The sequence below is a fragment of the Salvelinus fontinalis genome, chromosome 39, assembly GCF_029448725.1.
Source record: "Salvelinus fontinalis isolate EN_2023a chromosome 39, ASM2944872v1, whole genome shotgun sequence".
Taxonomy (NCBI): Eukaryota; Metazoa; Chordata; class Actinopteri; order Salmoniformes; family Salmonidae; genus Salvelinus; species Salvelinus fontinalis.
The window spans coordinates 20,053,921-20,074,101 of record NC_074703.1 but is presented as its reverse complement, the minus strand read 5'-3'; the positions used below and the strand labels follow the sequence as shown (position 1 = coordinate 20,074,101).

General features: G+C 44.2%; 1 protein-coding gene across 2 annotated transcripts in view; it reads right to left on the bottom strand.

Moving 5' to 3' along the window:
• Window positions 1-18,491: 18,491 nt before the first annotated feature.
• Window positions 18,492-20,181, bottom strand: part of celsr1a (cadherin EGF LAG seven-pass G-type receptor 1a) — a 123,588-nt gene continuing 121,898 nt past the window's right edge. The window contains exon 37 of one of the 2 annotated variants that reach the window (XM_055905329.1): window positions 18,492-19,662. In XM_055905329.1, the coding sequence (XP_055761304.1) occupies window positions 19,635-19,662 (28 nt within the window). In that variant the 3' untranslated portion in view covers window positions 18,492-19,634. Of the gene's footprint in view, window positions 19,696-20,181 lie in introns of both variants that reach the window. The other variant, XM_055905330.1, reaches the window with a different exon arrangement.

The following is a 20,181-nucleotide window of genomic DNA, read 5'->3' as shown; positions in this document are numbered from 1 at the left end:
GATAATGATATTTGATATATTGATATCCTATTTCTATATCCTACATTCATTTCATTTTTCACATTGTGAATTTTACAAAAATTCTAATGAATTGTGTGTTTCGTTTAGGCTTATCTTGAGCTGACATTTTTGATGGCCATGTAATTCTCTCTCAGACAAGGTGAGAATTCCTCAAAGACATCTGAACTGCTACGCCATCTTGGAGACCCCTTCGGGTAGGGATCCCTGCAAAGTACCGGCCAGTCGGCTGTGGAGAGCAGCCTTCTGGCCGGCTGCTCTCTCCACTGCCGACTGGCCGGCTGCTCTCTCCACAGCCGACTGGCCGGTACTTTGCAGGGATCCCTACCCGAAGGCGTCTCCAAGATGGCGTAGCAGTTCAGATGTCTTTGTCGTTGTCTTGTCGTGTCCCGTGTGTATACCTTTTTTCCTTCGTATATATTTCGTACATATTTTTTATATTTTTAACCTCAGTTTCAACATACTCTCCTGCAACCCGCCTCACCCAATGTGGTATGGATCTGCTATTTTCTATACTTTAGAACCGGAACCCCAAACAGAAGCTAGCCAGCTAACTAGCTACTAGCTAGTAGTCAGTTAGCCACTGCTAGCGGTCATCAGCTAACCTTAGCCTGGTCAACTCCTGCCAGTCTGCACAGTGCGATTCAACCCAGAGCATACCGGACTGCTTTTTCTCCTAATCTCCGGTTTCCCACCGCAAGCTCTGAACCTTTTCACCTGGATCATCACAGCTAGCTAGCTGCTATCCGAGTGGCTACCACCTGGCTAACGTCTCTGTCCCGAAGCAAGCACTAGTGAGCCTGGAACTAGCCTTGTGCTAGGCACATCTCCCGGCTAGCTGAAGAGGTCCATCAGCCACTCCTTGGGCTACAATACATATTTTGCCAATTGGCCTGGACCCCTTTTACTGCTGACACGGAGCCCTGCTGATCCATCACAACTGGTCTACCGACGTAAACCGCCGGAGGGGTTTCAACAGGCTCCTCCGTCGCAACGTCCCCTGAAGGCCCATACGCTAGTCTGCTTTCCACGGCCCGCTAGCTGTCGAGAGCATATCGGACTGTTAGCTGAAGAGCACCATCAGCCAATTTCTTGGGCTACAATACCTATTTTGCCAATTGGCCTGAACCCTTTTACTGCCTACACGGAGCCCTGCCGATCCAACACGACTGGTATGCCGACGTAACCATCCGAGGGGGCTACAGCAGACTCTTCCGTTGCAATGTCCCCCAAAGCCCCTTCTGCTAGCCTGCTAGCCCTGGCCCGCTAGCTGTCTGAATCGCCGTGTCTCCAGCTCGCCTAGCTACACACTGGTCCCTATGATCACTCGGCTACGCATGCTCAATATGCCTTAGCTAGCCCTTTGTTTCACCTCCCACACATGCAGTGTCCTCACCTGGTTTAATTGATGTCTCTAGAGACAAAACCTCTCTCATCGTCACTCAATGCCTAGGCTTACCTCCACTGTATTCATATCCTACCATCCTACCTCTGTACATTATGCCTTGAATCTATTCTTCCGCGCCCAGAAACCTGCTCCTTTTAATCTCTGTTCCGAACGCACTAGACGACCAGTTCTTATAGCCTTTAGCCTTTAGCCGTACCCTTATCCTACTCCTCCTCTGTTCCTCTGGTGATGTAGAGGTTAATCCAGGCCCTGCAGTGCCTAGCTCCACTCCCATTCCCCAGGCGCTCTCATTTGTTGACTTCTGTAACCGTAAAAGCCTTGGTTTCATGCATGTTAACATTAGAAGCCTCCTCCCTAAGTTTGTTTATTCACTACTTTAGCACACTCTGCCAACCCGGATGTCCTAGCCGTGTCTGAATCCTGGCTTAGGAAGGCCACCAAAAATCCTGACATTTCCATCCCTAACTATAACATTTTCCGACAAGATAGAACTGCCAAAGGGGGCGGAGTTGCAATCTACTGCAGAGATAGCCTGTCTTATTATCCAGGTCAGTGACCAAACAATTTGAGCTTCTACTTTTAAAAATCCACCTTTCCAAAAACAAGTCTCTCACCGTTGCCGCTTGTTATAGACCACATTCTGCCCCCAGCTGTGCCCTGGATACCATATGTGAATTGATGGCCCCCCATCTATCTTCAGAGCTCGTACTGTTAGGTGACCTGAACTAGGACATGCTTAACACCCCGGCCGTCCTACAATCTAAGCTAGATGCCCTCAATCTCACACAAATTTGTCAATGAACCTACCAGGTACAACCCCAAATCCGTAAACACGGGCACCCTCATAGCTATCATTCTGACCAACCTGCCCTCTAAATACACTTCTGCTGTCTTCAACCAGGATCTCAGCGATCACTGCCTCATTGCCTGCGTGCGTAATGGGTCTGCGGTCAAACGACCACCCCTCATCACTGTCAAACGCTCCCTAAACACTTCAGCAAGCAGCAGGCCTTTCTAATCTACCTGATCCGGGTATCCTGGAAGGATATTGACCTCATTCCGTCAGTAGAGGATGCCTGGTTATTCTTTAAAAGTGCTTTCCTCACCATTTTAAATAAGCATGCCACACAAAAAAAAAGTAAAACCAGGAACAGTTATAGTCCATGGTTAACTCCAGACCTGACTGCCCTTGACCAGCACAAAAACATCCTGTGGCGTACTGCATTAGCATCGAGCGTACTGCATTAGCATCGAACAGCCCCCGTGATATGCAACTTTTCAGGGAAGTTAGGAACCAATATACACAGGCAGTTAGGAAAGTAAAGGCTAGCTTTTTCAAACAGAAATTTGCATCCTATAGCACAAACTCCCAAAATTTCTGGGACACTGTAAAGTCCATGGAGAATAAGAGCACTTCCTCCCAGCTGCCCACTGCACTGAGGCTAGGAAACACTGTCCCCACCGATAAATCCACGATAATTGAGAATTTCAATAAGCATTTTTCTACGGATGGGCCATGCTTTCTACCTGGCTACCCCAACCCCGGTCAACTGGTTTCCGAGCTGGTCATGGGTGCACCTCAGCCACGATCAAGGTCCTAAACGATATCATAACCGCCATCGATAAAAGACAATACTGTGCAGCCATATTCATCGACCTGGCCAAGGCTTTCGACTCTGTCAATCACCACATTCTTATCGGCAGACTCAACAGCCTTGGTTTCTCAAATGACTACCTCGCCTGGTTCACCAGCTACTTCTCAGACAGAGTTCCGTGTGTCAAATCGGAGGGCCTGTTGTCTGGACCTCTGGCAGTCTCTATAGGTGTGCCACAGTGTATAATTCTTGGGCCGACTCTTTTCTCTGTATACATAAATGATGTCGCTCTCGCTGCTGGTGATTCTCTGATCCACCTCTACGCAGATGACACCATTCTGTATACTTCTGGCCCTTCTTTGGGCACTGTGTTAACTAACCTCCAGACGAGCTTCAGTGCCATACAACTCTCATTCCATGGCCTCCAACTGCTCTTAAATGCAAGTAAAACTAAATGCATGCTCTTCAACCAATCACTGCCCGCACCTGCCCTCCCGTCCAGCATCACTACTCTGGACGGTTCGAACTTAGAATATGTGGACAATTACAAATACCTAGGTGTCTGGTTAGACTGTAAACTCTCCTTCCAGACTCACGTTAAGCATCTCCAATCCAAAATTAAATCTAGAATCGGCTTCCTATTTCGCAACAAAGCATCCTTCACTCGTGCTGCCAAACATAGCCTCGTAAAACTGACTACCCTACCGATCCTTGACTTCGGCGATGTCATTTACAAAATAGCCTCCAACACTCTACTCAGCAAACTGGATGCAGTCTATCACAGTGCCATCCATTTAGTCACCAAAGCCCCATATACTACCCACCACTGCGACCTGTCTGCTCTCGTTGGCTGGCCCTCGCTTTATATTTGTCGCCAAACCCACTGACTCCAGGTCATCTATAAGTCTTTGCTAGGTAAAGCCCCGCTGTATCTCAGCTCACTGGTCACCATAGCAGCACCCACTCGTAGCACGCGCTCCAGCAGGTATATTTCACTGGTCACCCCCAAAGCCAATTCCTCCTTCGGCCACCTTTCCTTCCAGTTCTCTGCTGCCAATGACTGGAACGAATTGCAAAAATCACTGAAGCTGGAGACTCATATCTCTCTCACTAACTTTAAGCACCAGCTGTCAGAGCAGCTCACATATCACTGTACATGTACACAGCCCATCTGTAAATAGCCCATCCAACTATCTCATCCCTATATTGTTATTTATTTTTTTGCTCCTTTGCACCCCAGTAGCTCTACTTGCACATTCATCTTCTGCACATCTATCACTCCAGTGTTTAATTGCTAAATTGTAATTACTTCGCCACTACGGCTTATTTATTGCCTTACCTCCCTAATCTTTCCTCATTTGCACACACTGTATATATATATTTTTCTATTGTGTTATTGACTGTACGTTTGTTTATTCTATGTGTAACTCTGTGTTGTTGTTTCAGTCGCACTGCTTTGCTTTATCTTGGCCAGGTCGCAGTTGTAAACGAGAACTTGTTCTCAACTGGCCTACCTGGTTAAATAAAGGTGAAATAAAAATATAAAAAATAAATCATGGAGTTAGTAGGATGCTACTGGATGACGTGCATGTTTGTGTTCTCGGTCCTACCAACCATCCATGAAGATATGTCACTCACAGTGGAAGTCATAAACAGCAAACTCAGGCAACGGGGGCCTCCTGGCGAAGGTAAGCCTGGACCAGACACAGACTAGAAACAGCTTCTCCGCCCTAGATCCAGAGGTTCCGGCGCCTTGTTCCCTGGGGGCTTCTGATGCTAGGTTGGATCCTGAGGTACCTGTGCCTTCATCCTCTGTTCTGTCTCCCTCTCCGATGGTTTTTAGCTCGGGTTCAGATCCTCAGAGCTCCCCACCTCATCAGACCATGAGGATACCAATGGATACTACAGCTGCCTCAGGTCCATTGGGCCCCACCACTCTTCGGTCCTCGAGGAGTTTTCGAATCCACTCGAGGCGAAAGAACGGATGGACCTCCTCAGCCATTGCACCAGCTGTCATCATCGGCAGCTTTATGGTAAGAAACATCTTGGTTCCCGTGGTAAAATCCCTGTGCTATCCTGGAGAATAAGTACGGGACATTACAAGGCTGCTTCTGACCGTTCTACGACAGCTGCCGGGAGCTGACACTCTCATAGTCCATGTGGGGTCAAACGACATTAGGAGGGCCAGTTCAGAACTGCTGAAAATTGATTTCAAATGACTAATTACAGCTCGAAAAGATTCCAGAAAGGTGGCCAATTATTTCTGGTCAAATAAAATTGTATTTGTCACATGCCCCGAATACAACAGGTGTTTCACCTTACAGTGAAAGGCTGAGTTACAAACCAGCAATGTTGTTTTAAGAAAAATGTGTTAGGTAAAAAATAGACAAGTAAGAAATAAAAGTAACAAATAATTAAAGGGCAGCAGTGAAGTAACAATAGCGAGGCTATATACAGGTTGAACTGGTACAGAGTCAATGTGCAGGGGCAGGGGCAGTTAGTTGAGGTACTTGAGGTAATATGTACATGTAGGTAGAGTTAGTGACTATGCGTAGAAACAAACAGAGAATAGCAGCAGCGTAAAAGGTGGGGGGGGGGGGGTGGCAATGCAAATAGTCTGGGTAGCCATTTGATTAGCTGTTCAGGAGTCTTATGGCTTGGAGGTAGAAGCTGTTGAGAGCCTTTTGGACCTAGACTTGGTGCTCCGGTACCGCTTGCCGTGCGGTATCAGAGAGAACAGTCTATGACTAGGATTGCTGGAGTGTTTGACAATTTTTAGGGCCTTCCTCTGACACCGCCTGGTGTAGAGGTCCTGGATGGCAGGAAGCTTGGCCCCAGTGATGTACTTGGCTGTACGCACTACCCTCTGTAGTGCCTTGCGGTCGGAGGCCGAGCAGTTGCCATACCAGGCAGTGATGCAACCAGTCAGGATGCTCTTGATGGTGCAGCTATAGAACTTTTAGAGGATCTAAAGACCCATGCCAAATCTTTTCAGTCTCTTGAGGAGGAATAGGTCTTGTCGTGCCCTCTTCACGGCTGTCTTGGTGTGCTTGGACCATAATAGTTTGTTGATAATGTGGACACCAAGGAACTTAAAGCTTTCGATCTGCTCCACTACAGCCCTGTCAATGAGAATGGGGTCATGCTCGGTCCTCCTTTTCCTGTAGTCCACAATCATCTCCTTTGTCTTGATCACATTGAGGGAGCGGTTGTTGTCCTGGCACCACACGGCCAGGTCTCTGACCTCCTCCCTATAGGCTGTCTCGTCGTTGTCATTGAGAGAATAGCACACACACCCATTGTTGAGCCATGGGTGTGAAAGATTCATCAGGCTACTGGCATGACACACCTGCCTAAAATATTACTGTAGCTCTGTTGGAATAACTTTTATAGATCACTTTGACACCTTCTAGAAACAGACGATGCTCTACAGGAATGACGGAGTGCGTCCAAATCATCTTGGCTCCTGGACTCCTGTCCACGCTTTTCAAGGCTGCATTGAGACAATGACTTATCAATAACCCAAGCCCTGATCAGATAATCCCTATCATTGTGTCGCTGAGTTGTCGTAATGCTGCAGCAAATGTACATTATCCAAGTGGGGTTGGCAGTCATAATGAAAGTAACCTAATTCATGTACCTCTAACTCCCCTGAATGCCTCTGTCGATCCTACAGCTATTGTATACAGTAATCATGTGCCCGTGAACCAGAGTTATACTGTTAGCACTGAGGCGGTTTGCCCTAGAAGGAAGTCCACTGTGTGAAGCTCACCCTGCACTATCAGCTCAAACGTAAATAACATTGTCATGTCTACTTCTGATAAGCTTCCCAGTGAAGCAATAAAAACAACCAAGCATCTCAGAAAAGTGCTAAAAATAGCCCACATTAACATAGAGTACCAGTCAAAAGTTTGGACACACCTACTCATTCAAGGATTTGTATTTGTTTTTACTATTTTCTACATTGTAGAATAATAGTGAAGACATCAAAACTATGAAATAACACATATGGAATCATGTAGTAACCAAAAAAGTGTTAAACAAATCAAAATATATTTTATATTTGAGATTCTTCAAATAGCCACCATTTGCTTTGATGACAGCTTTGCACACCCTTGGCATTCTCTCAACCAGCTTCTCCTGGAATGCTTTTCTAACAGTCTTGGAGGAGTTCCCACATATGCTGAGCACTTGTTGGCTGCTTTTCCTTCACTCTGTTGTCCAACTCCTCCCAAACCATCTCATTTGGGTTGAGGTCGCGTGATTGTGGAGGCCAGGTCATCTGATGCAGCACTCCATCACTCTCCTTCTTGGTCAAATAGCACTTATTCAGCCTGGAGGTGTGTTGGGTCATTGTCCTGTTGAAAAACAAATGATAGTCCCACTAAGCCCAAACCAGATGGGATGGTGTATTGCTGCAGAATGCTGTGGTAGCCATGCTGGTTAAGTGTGTCTTGATTCTTTTTTTAAATGACGACAGTGTCATCAGAAAAGCACCCCCACACCATCACACCTCCTCCACGATTCACAGTGGGAACCACACATGCGGAGATCCTCCGTTCACCTACTCTTCGTTTCACAAAGACAAGGCGGATAGAACAAAAAATTTGGACTCATCAGACCAAGGAACAGATTTCCACCAGTATACTGTCCATTGCTCTTGTTTCTTGGCCCAAGCAAGACTCTTCTTCTTATTGGAGTCCTTTAGTAGTTTCTTTGCAGCAATTTGACCATGAAGGCCTGGTTCACACAGTCTCCAATGGACAGTTGATGTTGAGATGTGTCTGTTACTAGAACTCTATGAAGCATTTATTTGAGCTGCAATCTGAAGCTGGTAACTCTAATGCACTTATCCTCTGCAGCAGCGGTAACTCTGGTTCTTCCTTTCGTTGTGGCGGTCCTCATGAGAGCCAGTTTCATCATAGCGCATGATGTCTTTTGCGACTGCACTTGAAGAAACTTTCAAAGTTGAGTGCTGAAGCGCGTACCGCGTAAAAAATTGTCTGTACTCTGTTACAGCGCTCACTACGAAGTTCCAAACTGCCTCTGGAAGCAACATCAGCACAATAACTGTTAGTTGGGAGCTTCATGAAATGGGTTTCCATGGCCGAGCACCTACACACGGCTGGGGGGGGGGTGTAAAGCTCGCCACCATTGGACTCTGGAGTAGTGGAAACACGTTCTCTGGAGTGATGAATCACACTTCACCATCTGATAATCCTATGGACGAATCTGGGTTTGGTGGATGCCAGGAGAACGCTACCTTCCCAAATGCATAGTGCCAACTGTAAAGTTTGGTGGAGGAGGACTAATGTCCTGGGGCTGTTTTTCATGGTTCGGGCTATGCACCTTCGTTCCAGTGAAGGGAAATATTACTGCTACAGCATACAATGACATTCTAGACCATTCTGTGCTTCCAACTTTGTGGCAACAGTTTGGAGAAAGTATCTCCCTGTTGCAGCATGACAATGCCCTCGTCCACAAACCGAGGTCCATGCAGAAATGGTTTGTCGAGATCCGTGTGGAAGAACTTGACTGGTCTGCACAAAGATTTTGGAATGAGATATTCGACGAGCAGGTGTCCACATACCTTTGGTCCATGTAGTGTAACTGCCTTAATGTTGCTGTACCCCAGGAAGAGTAGCTGCTGCCTTTGGCGTCCTTAATGAATATACATACATTGTAAGATGTCAAGAGGCTGGTGTGCAGAGATGGTTGAGTTTAGAGCAGGGGCGTTTAACTCCGCGGGCCGCATTCGGTCTTCAACGAGGTCGAGTCCCTGTCTATCTTCTGTAAACACCTGAAACAGTACCTCTTCAAAGAGCATCTTAAATGCCCCCCCCCCCCCCCCAAAAAAATATCATCCTGAACCAACACATTGTCACTGACTGTTTAGCTTTAATTTCCGTGATTTGGAGAGATGGATACAGGCAGAAACGGTATAAATGTAGCTCCATTCTAGACTTGGTCTAGCTCCATTTGTTTTTTTTTTAATATCTTGTTTTAGCTCAAACCACCTGTGGGCCAGATTAATCCCCCTCGCGTATGTTTGACACACCTCGCTTAGAGGCAGGGGAAAGTAAAGGAGAAAGAGGTGGCAGAAAGAGGTTTACTTTTTTCATTTCAGTGACACTAAGTGTGTGTGTGTGTGTGTGTGTGTGTGTGTGTGTGTGTGTGTGTGTGTGTGTGTGTGTGTGTGTGTGTGTGTGTGTGTGTGTGTGTGTGTGTGTGTGTGTGTGTGTGTGTGTGTGTGTGTGTGTGTGTGTGTGTTTGAGTGTGTGTAGTCTAGACTTCACACACGCCAGAGAAAATCCTAAAAGGGAGCCCTTAGTCCAGATTTAAGACAATTAGAGCGTACCAAGACGTATTCAATCAGGGCCCTTACCCCTACCCATCAGCCCTTGTGGCAGGGCAGGTGAGATGAATGTATCTGCAATAAAATGTACTTGTTGTGATACTATATTTTACAACCAATAGATGGCGGTGTAGGATCATTGTCGTGATCCTACACTTTTTTGAGCCATTTTTGAGCCGACAAGGAGGACAGTTTGCTGAAGTCTGTGTATCTGCTGTATGGCACTGTCTTCCAGTGGTGCCACCATGGGCCCGGCTACAGAAAGATGAATTATTAAAACGATAACAGTGCCTGAGAGATACTCAGGTGGGGCAGAGGTCATTTAGAGAGGAAAGGTCAGTGCCAGTCTTCTGAGTAGGCTAACGTGTCTCCACTTAACCCCCAACGATACACACGGAGTGTGATTATACAGTGAACATATGATTCTGAAGATTATGAAATAAAAGGAGTATTGGCTGAGTGTTCATCTCAGACCGAAAAACACTCTGACATTTTTTTAAAAATCACAACTTAGAGAGCACAACATCTTGAGATTTTAAAGCTATCGGTCTCAGGTGTCCCCAAGACTCCCTCTATCCTTAACCCCCCCATTACTACCTGCACGCATCCTCAACTGTCTTTGTTCCACACCAGCTCTGTCACCTGAGGTCGAGCCTGTTGTCACTGGGCTGCCTGACGTTCCCTCACTTTCACAACGTACTGTACGTATTAGTGTGCCTTGCTTCAGCAAGACCACTCTAGCATTTCCACTTACTTCTGACTAATTGTGCCTTGCTAAGTGTGGTCCAGGTAAGTGTGGCCTTGCTATATATCTTGTTGGAATGACTTAGTAAAAAATAAATAATTCAAAACGAGATACTAAGTCGTTCCAACGAGATCGTAAGTCGTTCGGACGAGATCATTCAAAGAGTTCAAATCTTTTTGGGTGGGGGGACTTCAGAGCTTCTGTAGTAGACACAAATCTGCTGAGGAAGAGGATGGAGTTGGTCTTGTGTCTGGTGAAGAAGAGTAAGGGGTGGTCTGCATTGAAGTAGTACCTCTTTTTTTAGGATAACGTGATCTGCCTCGCATTAACCCCACTACATGCGTCAGCTTTTGTTCTGTTCATCCCAGACAGGTTTGCCTTGTCCTTGTCAAACATGTTAGTCACGTCTAGCTGAGACAGATGCTCACTCAATTGGTTGTCCTCAACTTTAAAGACACCCTCCAGCGACGTTTAAAAGAAAACTTTTACTGTTGAAAAGCGATATCCCAAATATAAATACAGTAAAGTACACACACTAAAGGGTACAAAAATAAATGTTTTACCAAAATATATATATTTTTGGCAAACTTCAAGAAGTAGAGCATTGAAGGAGTTGGTCTGATGGGAATAATTCATGTCATTGCCCCTTGAGGAACAATAGATAAGCAATATAGAACAAAAGAGGAAAGCCCTGGACCACCTATTGAGATGTCTTTTTTAAAGTAAATCGGGTGTTAAATTAGGTGGAAGAGTGAATTTAGGAAGGTTGACAGTGACCTTGTCCGTCCACTAGTTAATTTTCTCTGGTGTCAGCTCTTTTTCCAGCTTTGACATAAGGACGGAAGAGACCACTTATAATAGAACAGGTTACCTTCAAAAAGTATTCACACCCCTTCACTTTTTCCACTTTTTGTTGTGTTACAAAGTGGGAATAAAATGGATTTAATTGTCATTCATTTTTGTCAACAATCTATACAAAATACTTTTTGTTGTTGTTATTAATGGAAAATAAAACACTAATACTATATATTAGATAAGTATTCAACCCCCTGAATCAATTTGTGTTAGAATCACCTTTGGCAGCGACCACAATTGTGAGTCTTTCTGGGTAAGTCTTTAACAGCTTTGCACACATTACTCTTCAAAAAATTCTTTAAGCTCTGTCAAGTTGGTTGTTGGTCATTGCTAGCCAGCCATTTCCGAGTCTTGCCAGTGATTTTCAAAACTGTAACTAAGCCACTCAGGAACATTCAATGTCATCTTGGTAAGCTCATGTTCAAATGTTGAATTTGTCTCCCAGCGTCTGTTGGAAAGCAGACTGCTGATGACAATCATACCCGTAACATGCCCCTTGAATATTTTGGTACACCTACTGGATAGCTCTTCTTTGTCTACACCCATTCAGCACCAATCACATCTTCTTAAGCCTTAGCTCAGCCCATCTCTTTAAGTATTCACATGTGAGGCCATGTGCTAAACAGAGTAAGGTAGTGAAGTAAACAACCAAATATTTCAAGAGTAAAAGTGATGTCGTAGCAAAAATCCACTTTATCTAGTTCAATAAATGACCGTTATCACCCCCAACTAGATTTAATGTTATCTATCTATCTAACATTAGGCTATAACTAGAAATGCAAATGGTTTCTACACAGATCCTATACGTAATGTTAGCTAGCGAGCCAGCCAACGTTAGCTAGCTAGCGTAACAGTACGCTTTAACTTGCAATGAAAACAACTTTACAAGCATACCCATAACATGATGTGGCCACCACCATGCTTGAAATATGAAGTGGTAGGTACTCAGTGATGTGTTGTGTTGGATTTGCTTTAAAAATAATGCTTTGTATTCAGGACAAAAAGTTCAATTTCTTTGCCACATTTTTTAAAAGTATTACAAACAGGATGCATGTTTTGGAATACTTTTATCCTGTACAAGCTTCATTCTTTTCACTCTGTCAGGTGCTTTTGTAAATTGCCTCCAGGTGTGTTAGAGTGCGCTCTGGGTAATTTGTGTATTCAGAGCGTTGTCTGTTTGTAAATCCAGAACACACACTGGACGCTCTGGCTGAAGACGTTCAGTTGAACGTTTGAACGGTTGATCCAAGCCTTCTGACCTTACAACGGCAGTCAAGCACCCAAGCTAACTGGCTAATTGACACATTTAATTAGTTAAACTCTATAGATGTTGTAATACTTTCAGTATAAAGTCGTTAACTGAGTTGTACTTGGAGGTTATCAATCTTCAGTAGTGGTTATATTAAGGTTCTGTCTTCTATGTCAGTATAGGTTAACTGGAAGGTTCTGTACATTTAGTAGTGGAGTCATTTGAAATGCCAACATACATGATTTCAGATGTTTATTCTCTATTCCAATGCCTCTTAAAGGGAGAACACTCACCTGGTTGATTTTAAATGGATGGTCAGAGGTGCGAGCACTGGAGAATGTACGTAACTAAGTTGCTTTAAAGTACAAAGCATTCACAAGAACCAGTCTGGTCATTTCGTTGACATTTCCTGGTTTAACAAGCTTTCATTTTATCTGCGGACAAACAATTCAAATGTAGAACCACTCCGCAGCGGGAAAATTAACTCCAGGTAAAAAGGTGAAGACTACTTGATGTGTGCTTTTTACAGGCCAGTTTCACCGTTGAATGTTGATGATAAATGATTTCTAAAATATTGCTTTGTGTTTGTGTACCGGTTTCATCAGAGCCGAAGAGTCTCACTTGGCCCCCAGGTGGACCATGGTCAGAGGTGAACTGATGCTCATGGGAGAGAGATGGTCTTACTGGAGTTGGATTAGCCAAGTGTGTGAAGAAAGTCCAAGGCAAACGCTGTGTTTGAGCTACTGACAGTGGTCATGGCTGACTGGTGTTCCTACAAAGTATGAGTGTACGAAAATACAAACAGCTAACTTCCTGCATCTCAAAACATTTTGTCATTAGGCTAAAAGAATGTTGCCGTTTCTAAAGCTAATTTCCTGCAGTTCTACATATTTTGCCATGAGCAGAGAGAAAAATGTACTCTTTATAGCTCATCTCATGCCATTCCTCACATTATGCCATGAGGATGAAAGCACATACAGTTCATGTTGTACTTATGACATGTACATATGCTATCTGTGGGGGCCCCTAACAAAACATTGATTTTAAATCAATTATTGTAGGGGACGAATCGACCTGTTCGGAATATTGGGGGGCACATCCCCCGTGGCAATTTTTCCTATGAAATTAGGAAATACTTTATTTCAATTGTACGGAATAATTGTCTAATAGATAAATCGCTCCAAGTCTGCTCAAAAAGTAGGACAAAGTTGTTCTGATGATAATAACCACCAGAGGGCAAAACATATCTTGAAATAATTTGGTAGCAAGCAAAACTAAGGTAACACTAGCTTTTAGGGAGCGGGGATGAGGTAATGGTTGCAATTGAGATCAGCTGTGTGGATGAATTTAGCACATATTTATGGTTTAACTGGAGATCTGCCTGCGATAATTTAGTGGCCATCGACGGTTACAATGTAGACTACTTCACACGCTACAATAAGCTCAACTGGACACCTAAATGAGACAGTGAATGAACTGAGAAAGCACACAGGGCATTCTACGCAATAGAAAAAGCTCATTCAAATTGAAATACCTATACAATTTTGGCTAAAACTAATTGAATGTGTCATTGAACCAATTGCACTTTATGGCAGCGAGGAGTGGGTTTCCACTTGTAAAACAGGATTTCACCCAATGGGACGAACACCCCATGGAAATCCTGCACGCAGTTCTGTAAGATTCTCCTACATGTCCAGAGGAAAACAACTACAAACAATGCATGCAGGGCACAACTTTTGAAAATCGAGTAGCCTATACTTTAAATGCCAGGATGTCATCAGAGAGGCTCCTGAGTGGCGCAGCGGTCTAAGGCCCTGGACCCTGGTTTGATTCCAGGCTGTTTCACAACCGGCCGTGATTAGGAGTCCCATAGGGCAGCGCACAACTGGCCCAGCGTCGTCCGGGTTTAGGGTTTGACCGGGGTAGGCCGTCATTGTAAATAAGAATTTGTTCTTAATTGACTTGCCTAGTTAAATAAATAAGAGGAAGAGGCAGAGCGAGAGGATTTACACTGTCCAAAATCTGTCCGCATGAGAGAAACCCTTTTTGTATGGAGGTCTATGAGAGCTTGTCAAATTAGGGGAGGCTTATTTGATTGAATAGAAGTTTCATAATGTTTAGGCTGTTACAAATGTACTGATATAAGTGGATGCATGTGGCCTTTGAGAAAAAGGACTAAAGCTGTGCCTGTTGTTCCACACGAGTATCTGCCCTCTCATTGGCTAGAATGGCCCCACCTGATCTCGCCTGCTTTCAATCGTTTGAGGACTCGTATTTCCATTGTTAGAGAAGTCACTTGGCTATTTTTCAGAGGTGGGACCAAGTCATTGTTTTACAAGTCACAAGTAAGTCTCAAGTCTTAGCACTCAAGTCCCAAGTCAAGACAGGCAAGTCCGAGTCAAGTCTCAGGTCAAGACCGACAAGTCAAGTCTCAAGTCCTAAACTTTGAGTTTCGAGTCCTAACCAAGTCATAATGTGCTCTTCACCAAATGTAATACCATTTCATATTTTTAACAAGAGTAATAGTTAGTATATTAAATATACGCAAATCATGAATGCTTTAAAAAATATATATATTTATTATTTTCCAAATAAACTATCTCCATGGAAATACATGGGTAGCCATGAGAAAGACACATCAATATGACAACAAAAACGAAATATTGTAGTGCTCTCTCTCAAGATATACTCTAGACACCTAAAACAATCCTGCCATAAAGTTACAATCATTTACTAAAAAGTACATCAAAACAACTGCTACTGAGCGTCAAGTAGGCCTACAATTTGAACACTGGCCTGAAAGTCTGTGAAAAAAATACAGATGGGAGATAAAAACCTGCCTCGACAACAGCTGATAATCGTAAAAGGGGACGCGCTCTACAAAAATGTACGAATAACGGGAAACAAGCGCGATTGAGCATTCGATGGGCCCGTTCCTCTGCCCTTGCGTTGCTGACGCATACCAAGTATTATTACGCCCGCATAAGTATTTTACGTATCAGTTTATCACATATTTTATAGCAATCATGTCAGTCGATGACGTGGCATGCAACCATTGGGGTATACACACAATGTCTGAGCAGAGGAACGTGAATACACCTTCTCAAATGAATGAGTAGTAGTTGATATTTGTTGCTTACTGTATATGTTTTTACTAAATAGTACTGTTCTTCCATGCGCACAAAAAGCGTATTTCTCTCAAATTTTGTGCACAAATTTGTTTACATTCCTGTTAGTGAGCATTTCTCCTTTGCCAAGATAATCCATTCACTTGACAGGTGTGGCATACCAAGAAGCTGATTAAACAGCATGATCATTACACACAGGTGCACCTTGTGCTGGTAACAATAAGGCCACTCTAAAATGTCAATGTTGTGAACAGTGTCCCATGATGGATGTTGGGTTATGGTATGGGCAGGCATAAGCTACGGACAAGGAACACAATTGCATTTTATAGATGGTAATTGAATGCACAGAAATACAGTAACGAGATCCTGAAGCCCATTGTCGTGCCATTCATCCACTGCCATCACCCCAGGCCCCATCTGTACACAATTCCTGGAAGCTGATCATGTCCCAGTTCTTCCATGGCCTGCGTACTCACCAACCATTGAGCATGTTTGGGATGCTCTGGATCGACATGTATGACAGAGTGTTCCAGTTCCCGCCAATATCCAGCAACTTCGCACACAGCCATTGAAGAGCGGGACAATATTCCACAGGCCAGAATCAACAGCCTGATCAACTCTATGCGAAGGAGATGTGTTGCGCTGTAGATGAAATACCCAAAGCTGAAAAGGGCGAGAGGCTTGCCTTGGAATTCAGGTCTGAGATGTGGATAATTCTGCCTGATTTTTAGGTGGGTTATAAAGTACACGAGGAAAATGTGTGATAAAACATGTGGCGTTACTTAGCAATTGAAACCATAACAAATGGTTTCCCAGCCTGTTTTGGTAAAAAAATAGGGCTGTAGAAATGTACCCACTCAAAATCATATCCAGAGATATGGATGCAAAGACTGACCATCTATGATATCAAAATTATAGTTTTAACCATGTTATGAGACTGTACACCGTGTTTGTTTAAATGTACAATGTTTACAAACAGTGGAGAAAAACAAGCTTATATACACTGCTCAAAAAAATAAAGGGAACACTTAAACAACACAATGTAACTCCAAGTCAATAACACTTCTGTGAAATCAAACTGTCCACTTAGGAAGCAACACTGATTGAGAATAAATTTCACATGCTGTTGTGCAAATGGAATAGACAAAAGGTGGAAATAATAGGCAATTAGCAAGACACCCCCAATAAAGGAGTGGTTCTGCAGGTGGTGACCACAGACCACTTCTCAGTTCCTATGCTTCCTGGCTGATGTTTTGGTCACTTTTGAATGCTGGCGGTGCTTTCACTCTAGTGGTAGCATGAGACGGAGTCTACAACCCACACAAGTGGCTCAGGTAGTGCAGCTCATCCAGGATGGCACATCAATGCGAGATGTGGCAAGAAGGTTTGCTGTGTCTGTCAGCGTAGTGTCCAGAGCATGGAGGCGCTACCAGGAGACAGGCCAGTACATCAGGAGACATGGAGGAGGCCGTAGGAGGGCAACAACCCAGCAGCAGGACCGCTACCTCCGCCTTTGTGCAAGGAGGAGCACTTCCAGAGCCCTGCAAAATGACCTCCAGCAGGCCACAAACTGTCCTAAGTGGACAGTTTGATTTCACATAAGTGTGATTGACTTGGAGTTACATTGTGTTGTTTAAGTGTTCCCTTTACTTTTTTGAGCGGTGTATTTTGGGTTTTCAAGGAGTGTGACAGTTGAACTAAGCTCTTGAGGCATTTCTAAGTGATATTCTTCAAGAATCAATGCGTACATATCATTAACTCACAAGTGTATTTAGCGACTTTAAATGCCCTTTTAAAGGGTGCTGTTGAGTGTCACCATTTAAGCCAGGGCCAGGGGTTTTCCCTGACCTCCTCACCTGGTAAGGAACAACTCTGGGTCATAGTTAAAGTCTATATAACTAGGAACCAGTTTTTTCTTTCTGGGTCAGGGCCCATTTTCACAAGGTGTCTCTCAGAGCAGGAGTGCTTATCTAGGCTCAGGTCCTCCCCGTCCTCTGAAGCTAAGCAGGGTCGGTTCTGGTCGGTCCCTGGATGGGAGACCAGATGCTGTTGGAGGGCTAGTAGGATGCACTCTTTCCACTGGTCATTTTTTAAATAATATCCCAAATGCCTCAGTGATTGGGGACATTTCCATGTGTAGGGTGCCACCTTTCGGATGGGACGTTAAACGAGTGTCCTGTCTCTCTGTGGTCACTAAAGATCCCATGGCGCTTATCGTAAGAGCAGGGGTGTTAACCCTGGTGTCCTGGCTAAATTCCCAATCTGGCCCTCATGGCCACCTAATCATCCACAGCTTCTCCTAATTAATCTCCTTTCCCCTGTAACCATTCCCCAGGTCATTGCTGTAAATGAGAAAGTGTTCTCAGTCAACTTACCTGGTAAAATAAAATCCATATAACCCATTATGATATAAAACACAAAACTGATCCAAGATCAGCAATCCTATCCTAAGACGCTTTGTGAATACGGGTCAGGTCTCAATCAGGACAAATTCCTGCTCCTCCTCCTTGTCATCATCAATACTCATTACTTAAACCCCAGGTCACCTATTCCATAAACTTATGGAGCCATTTGTCAGAGAACGACTAAGAAAGTGTGATTAAATACCTCAACTCTTTATCAGGGTGTCAGGAAAAACTCAACGCACTTCAAAAATGTCTCTTCTATTACACACTGACTTTGCCCCTGCCAAGTGGATAACACAGTGTGTGTGAGTGAGTGAGAGAAAGTACGGTACCCCGGAACCACACTGGAAGGGTCACACACAGCAGGACCGGTAAGCACCATTGTTTCATAAAGGATTAGCCCTGGACCTCAGTCACTGTCTGGACTTTGGACCCCCATAGCAGACAGTCCATCAGCCAGCCAGACATGCACTCCCAGTTGTGCCTGGCACAGCACAGGACAGTATCAAGGAGTGTAAAGAGACAATACATTCCTTGGACAGTGTAATGATATACAGGGAGAGTCATTGAAGACATAGCTACACGGCCTTTTAAGGAAAAATTCCATCTCTTTTCTTTCCTCCTTTACGTCGTTCACAGTTATCCTCATTTCACTGTTTTATCTCCCTCCTTAAGCGTATTTCTTATTTTTCTTTTTGTAATTCGTCTGAGGTCGGAATTCAGACGGCTTAGAAAAAATTCAACATGTCATCTTTAATTTGACAGTTACAATCAATGTTTTTTCCAGTGTCTTGAAACCATAAAAATAAATATACATTTGTTACAAAACCATCCCAGTGTCTTTGCTCATACAAAAAAATCACATTTTGTACATGATAGGAAGTGTTGTAAAGGTATTACTTGTGTAGTGGTTAGCGTGACATTAGAGACTCCATACCATATATGTAATGCAGTGGTTACCTACTTTGGGAAGCAGAATAATGGGTGTGTGCTGCTGACCTGTATTCAAAGGTTTTCTATAAAATTCTCAATTTTTTTTGGGGGGGGGGGGGGGGGCATTCCTGAAGTACCAGATGGGTTGGGTTTGCACAGTGATAAGGCACAGGTTTGCTAGTCTGAGCCACAGAATAACATTTCGTATTACAGCGTGTGATTTCTCCACAATCAGAAATGATTTCTAGAATTGTTGTTTTTACAAAAGCATTTTCTTTTCAATTTACAAACATGTATTTTTGTCTCTCATCCATGATGACACAGTTCAAATACAAAATATAGATTTTTTTGGGAAATATCTACATATTAATTACACTCTAAACACACTGGGTGAAAGGCTATATTCCTCTTTCTATGAGTAGCTTGGAGGAACAGCGCACTTGGTAAGTCTCCGAGTTTCTCCTGAACTTCCTGTAGACCTCTATAGGATTTGTAGTCTTTGAAGTCTTTCTCTGGACTACAACTGACTGTACCAGCACACAGTGGTCATATATCCATACATCCGTATCTGTATCAGCCCTGAGGCTCTTGAGTCTGTCCAGCCAATGTGAGTCACTCATTCTGGGGGATGGACTCTTTCTTCGCCTCCTATTTAGTGGTTTGGCACAGGAGGTTCCATTAGTCCAGTAGGTAGTCCGACCCATATCTTCCCTTTTCTTTAGTTTAGTCCGGCAGGCGTGGCTCTGAAGGAATACTGCACTCCTTAGGAGATGAAGGTGAGAGGTCAAGGGTGAGAGGTCACTTCTCCATTGCACATGGGCATGATACCTTCTCTCCTTTTCTTTATACCTATCCTTTTCCCGCCTCTCTTTCCTCCTTTGCTCTTTTGTTCCTTTATTCTCCTCCTCTCCTCTACTCCAGAGAGAGGTCATCTTTTCTCCTCTCATAAGGGCAGAGAGACTCTGGTTTTCCTGCTGGGTCAGATTGAAGTTTCATTACTGCCGCTGTTCCGGGAGAGAGAAAGGGAGGGTGGGAAGCATACAGGGAGGGAGGGAAGGATACAGGGATGGAGGGAAGGATAGAGGGAGGGAGGGAAGGATACAGGGAGGGGAGGGAAGGATAGAGGGAGGGAGGGAAGGATAGAGGGAGGGAGGGAAGGATACAGGGATGGAGGGAAAGATAGAGGGAGGGAGGGAAGGATACAGGGAGGGAGGGGAGGATAGAGAGAGGGGAGACATGCTGGGTTAGATGTGTGCAGGTAGGGATGCAGGCTAACACCACTAGACAGTGTACAACCACGTGCAGCATTCATATGTGGGATGGGAACTTTCATTCATACGGTACATATAGACCACAGCGAAACATGTCCTCGTGTGATAACTTCCCCTAACGCATGCAGGTCAGCATCAATAGACTCCATGGTCAACAGATGCACGTCATTAAAGTGTCGATAACGAAATGCCATTCAGATGCGATCTGACACGAAACGA